Source organism: Cygnus atratus, chromosome 11, assembly GCF_013377495.2.
Source record: "Cygnus atratus isolate AKBS03 ecotype Queensland, Australia chromosome 11, CAtr_DNAZoo_HiC_assembly, whole genome shotgun sequence".
NCBI classification, from domain to species: domain Eukaryota; kingdom Metazoa; phylum Chordata; class Aves; order Anseriformes; family Anatidae; genus Cygnus; species Cygnus atratus.
In genome coordinates, this window is record NC_066372.1 from 18,594,705 (window position 1) to 18,606,713 (window position 12,009).

The 12,009-nt window shown below is 49.6% G+C and overlaps 1 protein-coding gene across 1 annotated transcript in view; it reads left to right on the forward strand.

Moving 5' to 3' along the window:
* The first annotated feature begins 956 nt into the window (after positions 1–956).
* Positions 957–12,009, forward strand: part of ALDH1A3 (aldehyde dehydrogenase 1 family member A3) — a 37,096-nt gene continuing 26,043 nt past the window's right edge. The window contains exons 1-3 of the mRNA XM_035554621.1: positions 957–1,134; positions 4,613–4,717; positions 10,866–11,006. Of these exons, the coding sequence (XP_035410514.1) occupies positions 1,036–1,134; positions 4,613–4,717; positions 10,866–11,006 (345 nt within the window). The 5' untranslated portion in view covers positions 957–1,035. The remainder of the gene's footprint in view (positions 1,135–4,612; positions 4,718–10,865; positions 11,007–12,009) is intronic.

Genomic DNA, 12,009 nt, shown 5'->3' on the forward strand with positions numbered 1-12,009 from the left:
CTGGTCCAACCGTCACCCTACTACCAATGTCACCCACTAAGCCACGTCCCTAAGCACAACATCCAACCTCTCCTTGAACACCCCCAGGGACGGTGACACCACCACCTCGCTGGGCAACCCGTTCCAACTCCTGACCGCTCTTTCTGACAAGAAATGTCTCCTAATCGTCTGAGAGGTTTCCACCTGGAGCGGGGACCTCCGAGAACACCCTGGGAGCCCCAGGAAGCGGGATTTGATTCACCGGTGGTACTTTCCCTTCTGAATCAGCACTGGCTCTCATGCCGCTGTGATATCATAGGCGATCTGCCTTTGGAAGCGCTGAGTATTTTTGAGCATTTTAACAGCAAAGTGCTGACTATTGCTGGGGATTACAGATTCTGTGAAACATTTTGTAAGATAACTGCTGGCATCTCGCCACTTGTTATATGGAAAATATGTTGTATTATCTTCCATGTGTGTGTGGGCGTTAAGGGTGCTCCTCGCGTCCTGGCCCCCAGCCTGCGGAGCCTTACACATATTTTATTCAGAACGAAGTTAGGCAATACGCAGCGAACTTGCTCGGGCGCGGAGCCGAGACCTGTCACTTTAGACAAGTTCCATATCCTTCGGGGCTTCCTGACAGAGCATCTTCCTCGCCGACCCCACCGCGACGGAGCACCACGAGGGCTGTGGGCGCCCACCAGCCCCGTGACGGAGCAGGGTGCTCCCCACCACGCCCAGCTTCACCCTCAGAGCCCCTCCGGGCCGAAGCCCCTCAGAGCGGTGCCCGCCCACCCCCGCACCCCGCTGCTGGCCCCCCCTCGCTGCCGCCCCCCGACCCCTCTCAGGCCGGGGCGCCTCGGCGGGGCGGCGCCGCCCGTTACCTGAGGGCCGGCGCGGAGGGGCGGGGCCTACGGGGGGAGGGGGCGGGGCTTAGGAGCGGGCGGCGGCCAATGGGAGCGGGCGGCGGCGCCCCGCGCCCGGCGCGCGCCGCTCTTAAGGCGGCTCCGCGGGCTGTCAGCGGCAGAAGGGCGGCGGGGGCTCGACGGGGCGGCCATGGCCGCGCTCAACGGTGCTGTGGAGAACGGGCAGCCCGACAGGAGGGCACCGCCGCTGCCGCGGCCCCTGAGGAGCCTGGAGGTGAAGTACACCAAGGTGAGCTAGGGAGGGGAAGGCAGGTGGTGGTGGTGGTGGGGTTTGTTGGGGGTGTTGTGTGGTGCTTGGTAGAGTTGGGGTGTTGGCGAGGTGCTGTTGGTGAGGTGCTTTTTCCTTTTTTTAAAAAAAAATATCCCTTCAGAGGGGGTATTATTTATTTGTGTGGTCTCCCGCGCTGTGCTAGGTAGAGGGATAATGGGGATGAGTGGGTTGTTGAGTGGCTAGAGCAAGTGGATGTCTGTTGCTCCTCGGTGAGCTGCAGTTGCCATGATCCGTAAAGCCTGAAAAATCCAACTTTTTTTTAATAATATGCATAGAGGTGCTCTGGGTGCCCAATGAGCATCTCTGCCCCTTGCTGCATGGCTGGCAGTGAGCAGTGACAGGCCCCGTGCCCGGCTGTGGCATCTCGCTGTGACGGCCATTTTCCCCCACGCAGTGCTCACAGAACCAGCCTGTAATGCCTTTACCATCACGCTACTGCTCAGAAAACCCGATTTGGCTGGGGTGAGCTCTGGCAGGGCTGAAAAGGGGGGTTACATGTGAGGAGGCTGCTTGCACGGGGCTCCTTCCTGCAAGGCTGCTCTGAGGTGGGATCGGCCCTGTGTGGTGTCCAAAATGGGGCTGGTGTCCAAAGGAAGCCTGTGAGAGGGCTCTAACGTGGAATTGGGGCCACCCGGCAGCTCCCTAGGGTGAGTGGTGTCCACGCACATCTTGCTGCATGCCCGCTGTCCCAACAGAGCTCTTTCATGGCCTCCCAGCGGGATAAGAGCACCCGGGTGGCGAACCCACACAAACCTGTGCCTCCGAGCCTCCTGCCGCTGTTATTCACCACCCCTCGCGCTTAAATGAGGGCTCCTCAGCTTGGTAGCTCCGTCCTTCGGAGGTGGTGTTGGTTTTGCAGCAAGGCTCAGCTCCACACCAGAAATCCCCGCTGCCTCACGCCACCGTCGCTCTGCCATAGCCGCCTCGCTTTTTGTTCCCCTGCAGCCCAACCAAGGTCTGGCGCACTGGGGCAAACATCCCAGCTTGTTATGCTGCTAGCAGCCCTGCCTGCCATCGTGTGAGCTATCCGAGACTGAAAGAGCTGGAGGGGCTGAAGGAGTGTATTAATTAGTTACATTTCCGTGCTAAATAATTTCTTAAAAAAAAGGCAAAACTACATTTATTTTCTTTGCAGCAGGAGGGAGTAAACAGCGGTAGCTTATCCAGTGAGGTGTTGATTTAAATTACCCATTCAAAATACTGAAACAGATTAATGTAGTCCAAGTGATTACCACTACTTGTTATTTTTTAACATCCCGAATTTACCTACTTTTTTAAAGATAAACTTGTCACTTAGCGGCAAATCGGATCTGCAGCCGCTGATTGTCGAGTGGTGTAATGCTGCACAAACAGCTCTTTCCTGTGTCAGAAATGGACACGGCCATTAGGATTCTTCTTAAACATACAAATGTTCTGTTTTGTGTTATTTTTATTGTTGTGAATGCTTTTAAATACTCCTTTGGGATCCAATCCTGCAGCCGTGTGTGCTTTAAAACACGTGTTTTTTTAATTCTCCAGAGTTTTTTTGCAGGAGGCTCTGTGCACTGAAGGTATCAAGGTAGTCACTTAATAGTGGAAACCAACGTTAATTAAAAGTGTGAATTTGACATCTGATCTGATGCTCCCGGTGCATATGAGAAAGTAATGAGCAGCAGTCAGTTTTCATAAAACTGCGAGGGGTTTTCGACAAGCTCCTTTGAGTCTCACCAGATGTTTACAGCTGACGGCACGCTTCCTTGCTTAGCAAAGATTTTATTTTCGGTTCCACCAGTTACTGGGCTGGGGGAGAGGGAAGGAAGATTATCAACAAAGATCTCACTCGCAGAGCAGCTTAGTGCTTGTCCTGGGTGTGTGATGGAAGTGATCTGTCCATAATCTCCTGTCCCGGGTTTGGGGTGGGAAGCATGAACAGCCGATACGCTCTTCTATTTGATTTCAACTCCTGGCACCAAAGACTCAGGCTTGTGGTATGATTCCCAGAATGATGCCAGCGTATATGTTGTATTTTAAAGGGTCTGATCCCAATGCCCTCATGTCCTATAACTTATAGGAACATCGTTTTCTGATCCTAACTCCTCCATATAGAGTTAATGTTTAATGCAGAGGAATAACAGCATCTTCCCTCGTCCTTAGTTCGAGTACGTATCGGACTGTAACTTTACAGCTCTTGCCATCTCTCACATTTATAATGTGACTTTCTTTGCTAGTGAAACAAAGTGAAAACTGAAGTGGAAAACATGTAATTTTTAAAAATTACGTGCAGCACTTGAATAATAGAGGTAGTTTGGGAGCACTAGTTTAAGGTTAATTAATATTTCTAACATAGACTTCACTTGGCAGCCTCTTTTTGGCGGAATTCTCTTCTCGGCCTTTATGAAACAGGTGGGCCCAGAAGTGCAGCATCTGTGCCAGTTATGTCTTGGATGCTCTTTGCAGAAATAGTTGGGAGAAACTCCTTTCGGGGAAAAAAAAAAGCTGTCCAAGGGGGGGGGAAAAAAATGACCCAAAGCAGTGGGAATTCTGAATGTAAGGGATGCAACATTAATCTCCTGGTCGTGTGTAGGGACTCATAAACAAGATTGCAAATGTGGAAGGCTTCCAAGTAAAAGTACTAGCCTATAGCCACTAACAGGCTACTAATAAAGATTACTTCATCTAATCTTACTTAAAAAGTATCTTTATTTATAAAACATAACACTGCCAAGTTAGATCAGTGTGGATAAGATGCATGCTGAATCAATTAATTGTATATAGGTATCCATGTTCTGTTTACAGTGTGTAACAACACTCCAGTATTTAATGCATTTTTAGTTACGCAACGCTGGGACTGTTTGTTCTTGCTCTGGAAATGCAGTATTTTGAAACACTTAAATCTTGTCACAGACGACTCCAAGTGACGTGGGAGGCTCGATGCATCCTGTGACAAGATGTAGCGGGGTAGAACCGAGCCTGTTCCTACCCTGCTCCCTCCGTGAGGGCAGAGTCATGGAAGTAGCCCAGGGCAGGACGCTAATAACCAAGTAACATCGAACGCTGATGTTTTGTTTGTAGCATGCGACGAGGGGTTCCTTTTGCCTGAACCATATGGGTTTCTCTTGGTGTCTACTTGCTGTTCCCATGGAAATGGATTTCAAACTGTCTGTTTCTCACTGCCAAATTATGGCATTACACTGTGTGGGCCCCATCCTCTGTCCTCCTTTTGCTCAAAGCTAACTGGGTGCATGAAGGTTTTCTCGTCTGTTCTCTGGCTCAGGTTCTAGTTTGGATAAATGCTGTCTGTGTCATAAACAGTCTCACTGGGAGAGATTGAACATGCCATCAATGGAAACTGAAGAGCCTCAGGACCTTTGAGGAACACTTCTGGGATTTTTTTTCCCTATTGTCTGCAGCAGTGTATTCATTCTCCCACCTGTCCTGCTCCCCTTGCTCTCTTTAGATATTTATTAACAACGAATGGCACGAGTCTACAAGCGGAAAGAAGTTCCCCACCTATAACCCTTCAACGCTGGAGAAAATCTGTGACATTGAGGAAGGAGACAAGGTAGGTGTTACTGGAAAGGCAGTGCAAATGACAGAGCTTCCAAGGAACTTCCTTTCTTAAAAAGTACCCAGAGGAAAAGCTGGCTCTTAACACTGACATGCAGCCAGCCAGGCTGTGAGCTGGAGGCCTGGGATGCTACAAGTGCTGCCTGAGGATTACACGGGCTGGGTGGGATCAGTCCTCTGCAGCTCAGCTGAGTCACTTTCCCTGATAGGAACTGCCTACTGACACTGTCAGAGGAATGAGACTCAGCATCATTCTTGCTTTATAGAGCAGGAAAGAAGCAGCCATGCTGAGGAAATAGCAATGACAGTGTATGTACATCCCTGATAGAACTTGAGCATCATCTTGGGAGTGGTTTATACGCAAGCTGCACGGCAGCCTGTTGGAGGCACTGAACCAGAGCTCACCTTTTTTAAAAACAATCAACAGATACCCTGTTTGGGAGAACTTGAGCTCAGTCATGCATCAGCACAGGGGAATCTCCCACAGAAAGTGAGCAGTGCTTGCTTTTCCAACTGGTATTCTGAGTTCTGGCCTCTTGTACAAACATGGCATCTGACGTTTAAACCCAAACCAGTGTCTCTGAAGAACTTCAGTAGTCCCTGGCCTTGGGGCACTGCACAGTTTCCTGGGGCATAACTGCTGGCATTTGGTAACGGTCTGAGGTAAGGAACAATCAAATATGACACTCCAAGACAGCTCATCACACACGTGCCATGCTCTGCTCAGTGGGGGAGAGCTGGCCCAAGAGCTTGCTTCTGACAGTCTGTCACGGGAGGGTGATTCACAGCTTCCCTGCTGTACCATGGCTGTGGCTCATCGTTGCTCTGGGCAGTAAGTGGCAGGCAGCGTGCAGTGCCTGTGCTGTGGTATCTTTTTTTTTCAGTAGCTAAGCTTGCCTGACCCTTGTAAGGCTGGATGCATGGCTTCCATCCACGTAGCTGCCTTGGGGAGCTGTTCCTGGTAAGAGTGACACTAGTTGAGCAGGGGCACTGTAGCTTTGGGTGTTAAACTGTGTTAAACTGTAGGTCAATAGAGCCTGGCCTCTCTGGAGACGGGAGCAAACCTACTTGCAATGCAAGTCTGCAGCCTCCCTGCAGGTGGTGCATGAGGTAGCTGTTCTTGGATGGCACTAAAGCAGCCTCTGAGACCTATTGCCATGGTGGATCCACGCATCCATGGGGCAAATATACATGGAGGTGGAACTTAACAGGAGAAAACTACACATAACAGTTGTGTCCTACCTAATTAACACTTAATTGTTGTGGCATATAAATAGTGGAGCTTAAGCTAACTCTCTCTAACTGTATTTTTTTTTTTTTTACCAGTTAGAAACCATGACTCCACTGTTTTTCCCTGAACTGAGTGCCTCCTCAAACAGTTACAGAGCATTACATGAGTGTTTCAAACCTGTTCTTAGAGACTTGGTAAAAGAAAACTGTTACGCAGAAATAAGAGGTCAGTGAGTTCAAGGATAGCTCTGCGTGCAGGGGAGTTGCTGAAAACCTTGCCTTGGGACTGATCAGTGGGGCCCTCTGCCCATGGTGCATAGAATAATTATGGGCTAAATACAGTTTGGGTGCTGAAAGCCTCTTCTACCTCTTTACCTCACACAGATTGACTTATTTCCCTCTAAGTAGTCTCATGTGAGGGACTGAGAGAGGTTAGACCTGGATGCAGGTTAGGTGGAAGGCAGAGCTGGGGTGAGAAGTGTCCAGACAGGCTGTTGGGCTCCTGGTGACACATGGCCATGTCCCACCACCCTCCGGGCAGGGTCCCCAGAGACTTCATTTGTCCTGGTTGATCATCCCCATCCTAAATCTGTGACTGTAGTCCATTGGGGGTGAAGTTCCCTGTTAGTACAGAAAATAGTAAGTCATGGTTGGTGCTTCTCAGTGGCTTGTCCCTGTGAGCTGCTGTGCTGGTCAGTCCCACAGCAAGCCCTGGTTCTGGCTCTGGCCCCAGCTGTGCCAAGGTTGGCCCTGCCCTCAGTGCAGGCAGGGAGCAGGGCTCCACTTCCCCATCCCTGCACAGAAACCTGCCCCTCCCTGGCCGTGCAGGGTTTGTTTTGCTTAGGCTGCATGTGAGGGGTGGGAATTTGGCAGCCAAACGTTTCAATGATGACAATCGAGTCTGGTGCTGAAACTTGGCCAACGTTTTATATGACTAGGAGCAAAGGTTTTGTTTGTTCTTCAGTTACAAAACTTAAGACAGAATTGCTCTTGGTGGGATGGTTGGGGGATGAAGGAAAGTCTCGGGTGGAAAATAAACTCTAAAAATAAAATGGCAAATGCTTCTACTGGGTACTGGGAGGCTTTCTGCCTCCCAAATAAGGACTCGGTGTCCTGATGTTTTCCAGGTACAGTCACAAAGGGCTAACTTTATTAGATTTCTGCCCCCAAGGAACGGTGCAGCCCCAGAACTTCTACCCTTTGCTATGTCAAGGAAAAAGTATTTGAGCTGCTGCCATTCCTCTTGTGCTGTTGGTAACGCTCGAAGATGGCTCTCCTTCTAGCAGCCTGCTAACATCCAGCAGGAGCAGGGGGAAAGGAGCTCCCTCCTTAAAGGAGTGCCCAGCTCAGCGGGCTGGCACAGGTCCCCAGCTGTGACGGAGCAGGCCGGATGTTGCGGAGCATCTGTCACAATCGCTTCTGAGCCGTTTGCTCTCCCGTGTGGATCTTTGGAGGGTTATAAGAGGGCTTTGTTTGCAGGCATCCTGCCTCCTGCAGATCACAGGGTAGGCTGAGGTAAGAGGCCACAGGAATATTATTCCCTACAGCTGGCTCACAACCCCCTAGACAATGGTTTTGGGGACACCAAGGGCTGTGAAGTTGCAGTCTGCATTACTTTGGAATCCAAGTTTCAACCAGCTGCAGAGTGTAGACTGTTTGTAGAAGGCTTGCAGGGGAGCAGCTCCGCTCTGGGCATCTTCTAATTGAGGAACTGTGGCATGGTCGTGCCCTGTGTCAGAGAAGTGCCTTTCCAAGGATGTGCACAGGGGGATTTTCCAAAGAAGCTAGTAATTCAGTGCAGGTAAGACAGCCTCCATGAGGTGTACTCTACCTTGGCAAGTCTCCTTACTGGCCAGACTGAAGGACGCTGTCTACACTGAGCCTGAAGCAGAACGAGGCTTTTCCTGCAGGTGTTTTCCCTGTTTTCCCTACTTTCTGAGCCACTGGGGTGATGGTCTCCCTCATGCTCCACATCCCGGTGCTGAGGCAGGAGAGAGGAAGAAGGGAGAGGGTAGAAGTGGAGCAGCGATGAGCTGGACTTGAGGTAGAGGAGGAAGGTGGAGGACGTTAGCTTAGAACAAAGAAATCCTGAGTTTGCTCAGGGGGAAATGGCATGCAGTTGTGTAACTGGGGCTTGTATCGCAGAGCAAACATCTAGGGTTGAAGGTTCGCAGGCATTTCTCAACGCTGTGTTGCTTGACTTTGCAATCCTAATATTCTCTTAGTGGAGCTTTTGATGTTATAATAAATCTGTGCAGATCAGAACTGAGCACCAGGATGCACAGACCTCCTCCTCGCGGTTTTATACACCGTGGTGTCCTTGGCACCTTGACAGCTGTAGGTCTGTCTCTGTCACGCATGGTGCCTACCTATTGCAACATGCCTGTAGTGAGCACACCGTTCAGACTCCCCTAATGCCTAGTCATAACAGGATGGATTAAGAATGGCATTTCAGCCTTCCTGAAGAATTTCCTTGTTTTTGCTGGTCTCGGGCCTATAGAGACACTGCAGGCTCACAGGATCTCACTTGGTGGTGCTGCCCCTGAGGGTGTTTTGGGAGAACTTTTTTGCTTGTGTGACAGCGACCGCAGCCTGCAAGCTGTCATGCATGCTCTGCGTGCCCAAGAAAAGGGACAAGAATGAATACAGCTTCAACTAATACTCACCCTAAAGTTTCTGGACAGTAACACTATGACACTTCTGTCTGTAAAATGCACCTTTTTCCCATGCATCTGAAATTACAGGTGTGTCCAGTAGTAATCTCTGCAGGAAAAGAACGAAAGAAATAGCCTTTGTTCATTTTTTTTTTCCAGTGCAACATTACCAAAAACCAAAACAGTGCTTCAGGGGAAAGAGGTAGGGGGCAGCATCTCCACAGTTAGTGGTCAAAATGGGAAGGAAAATATCTTGCCAAGACCTCTGGTCCTCAACACCCCAGCAGATGACCACTGCCACTTACAGGAGCTGCAGTAGGGCTTGAGTGCACCTGGATTTAAAGGATAGGGACTGAAGTGCTTTGCCCACAGAGCCTTCTTGTTCTTATCTTGTTAGCCCCAGGATGGTGGGGACGCTTTCAGCCCTCTGGCCTGTGCCACAGCAGACCCAAGTCTTTACACACTGGTGTTCCCAGCCTGCTCTCAGAAAGCTGCTTAAATGCTGCCAAGGGAGAACGTGTTTAAACCTGACACTTCTTGTACACCTTGTGACCTAAAATATGGCTGTATTTAGCTTGAGTCCTCACTCCAGCAGGCAGGATGAGGAGAACGCAAATGTGCAGTGGCTGGTGGTGCCTCTTGGCTTCTGTGACACGCCCCCTTGAATCCAGAAGAGCTGACCAGAAGTGACCCTTCTGGAGCCCTGCCGTGCCTGTGGGTGCCAGGCAGCAGGCAGGATGTGCCTGCCTGTGTGCAGGGGCTGTTTGCTACTGCTGCATTGCAGGAGTGCTTGCTTGACCAGAGCCACTCTTAACCCCGTAACAACACATTTCTTGTAATGGCTTCCCCATCAGTGCCCTTCTGAAAGGGTGGAGTTCTCCTGGCAATGTACGTCAGGCTACTTTAAAGCTGTGCAATCTTGTAAAGAGAGACAAATTCAGCGTGAGGTGCCATTGCAGAGCGTGCTCACTTGCCGTTTTCCCTGTAAACCTTTCTTGGAAGTAGTTTCCCTCCATAACATTTCTCCTGGTTGAACGCAACAGCCTTTCTTAGGAGAGCAGGATGGCCAGTGCTTGTTGGATCAGAGCAAAGCATTACCCTGTAACTGGATCCAGTGTCTCGAGATAAGACTTGAGATAAGACTTAGCTCTTCACCAGCTGCTCTCCTTGGAAGAACGCTCAAGGCCTGAAGCCCTTCCTCCTTTCCCACCCCCCTCGAGCCACATTGTGGTGGGATGTAAGGACTTCTCCACCAGCTGAAGGGACACTTGGGCGTGCCAGACATTACGTAGAGCAGGAATCTGACCAAAGACAGGGTGAAGTATGCTTTTATGTATGCTCGGGGTACAGTCTTGGCCCCGTGGATGTTCGTGGCAGCGTTCCCATTGACTTCATTGAGTCGGGAGGTTGCCCTTGGCTCCGCTCTCTTTAATCAACATATGCTAGTGGAGGGGAGAAGGGAGGAGTCTGGGGCATACTGTAGCCAGAGCAAATGTATGAAGCTTCTCTGGAGGCAGTGGTGATGTGGGAAGAGAGGGAATTTGCTGCCCTCCTGAGTAGCAACTTATGTAAACAGTTAGCTTTGATCCAGCATGAGTAAAGCATTTGAGCGAGTGACACTAAGCCTGTGTAGGTGAAAAGACTTTGTCAAAGCACGGAACAACACAAAACCCTTCCCATCTGGTAGAAATGTTCTTGAAGTGCAACCTAGCATCTAAGGGAGCTTTTTTGGTGTGTTAACTGTTGCTGGCATGGGCTCAAGTGGGACTGAATAGTGGGATCTGAGCTATGATTGCTCCCCTGGATAAAACTCTGGTCTCTCGTGGGGGACTTTCCTTCCCACATTTGTTTAGAGTAGGCTGATTTGTGGAGGCCAGTAGCCTGTCATGCTTAGGGAAGCCCCAATGGGAACAGAATTGGGATCTCATTTTTCTGTTCTCCCCTGGTGTCATTTACATCCTGTGTCAGCAGGAACATGATTCTGGATTACTTTATAAACAAACCAGTTGCATAAAATTACCCCTGAAAAAACCTTCTGATCCTTTGACCTCAACGTTGTTTATCAACCTAGAGCAAACCCAGAATGGCTTGCAGGCTTGGGTCCAAATCCAGGAGTAAAATGAAGATGATCTTGTCAGATGACTTGGTTTTAGCCACCACCCCATCCTCTAGGAAGAGGCCTGCTGGGGTTTCAGTACCGTTGTTGAGCTCCTTACTTACTTGTAACCTAACGTTTTCTTGTGTGTGTCACTGCTGTAGCCTGATGTGGATAACGCAGTGGAAGCAGCGAAGGCAGCGTTCCAGAGGGGGTCTCAGTGGAGACAGATGGATGCCTTGAGCAGAGGACGGCTCCTACACAAGCTGGCTGATCTTCTTGAGCGAGACAGAGTCATCCTGGCAGTAAGTACTGTGACTGGTGAGCAATAATAAACCAGCAGTGGCTGTAACTCAGCTCCATCCCTCCGGTTTTGCTGCATCCATATCTCATGTCACACTGCTTCTAAGGACTCCCAAGAAAGAAGGAAGCCACAGAGAGGTCCCACCTTCTCCACCTTCTAGTTCCTCATTTCCTGTGCTCATTGCTGTCTTAGGCTACCTGTTCTAGTCTTTGTCCTGGACACCAGGGAAGGCCAGACAGCTTTTTCAATATCTGCAGTCACATCCATAAATCCTTCCTGGACTAATCTGTCCTTGTCTTGCCCTGGGCTTTATTATTCCAGTCCTGTATTTTAGATTTCAGTGCCTCTGAAAGGGAGCCATAGTTCAGACCTGACTGAACTCCTGTTCCTCCTCTTCCCTACAGGAACAAGGGATTTGGCCCTGTCCTTTGAGTCTAGGGTGAAGAACAGTGACACTGTCTCCCACTCAGAAACAACAGTGGCACAGGCCCAAGCTTTCTCTCCTTGGTCTGATTGGAGCTCTGACTATGTATTCTCTGGAACTGGATGCATTTCCTGACTTTTCTTCCTCCCTGTATGAATCCAGGCAGGAGTCATGGCTTATCTTCCTCTTTCTGCAGGAGGATTTTGGGGGTCTTAGAAGTCTGTTAGCTCTCCGTACTTGAGTTCTTCTCCAAAACCTTGGCTAGTTACTGAAGTGATTGCAGATGTCAGTGCTTAAATTTTTAAAGCAATAAACATATTAATTCTTGGTTTAACAGTCATTAATGTTCATATGTCCACCAGGTTAGGAAGTATTTACATATTAAAAAACCAAACAAACAAACCTGCCTTGATCCTTCTTTATTATAAAAATGCAAGGCCAGTTTGACTTCTTTTCAAATTTCTTTTCAAATTGCTTCCCCTAAAATGGGGGGCTGGGAAGAGAATTTTTCCCGTGTTGGATGTCATCCAAAGATTGAAATGTGTGTAAGTGGGAACTGGTGCTTTCCCCACTGAACGTC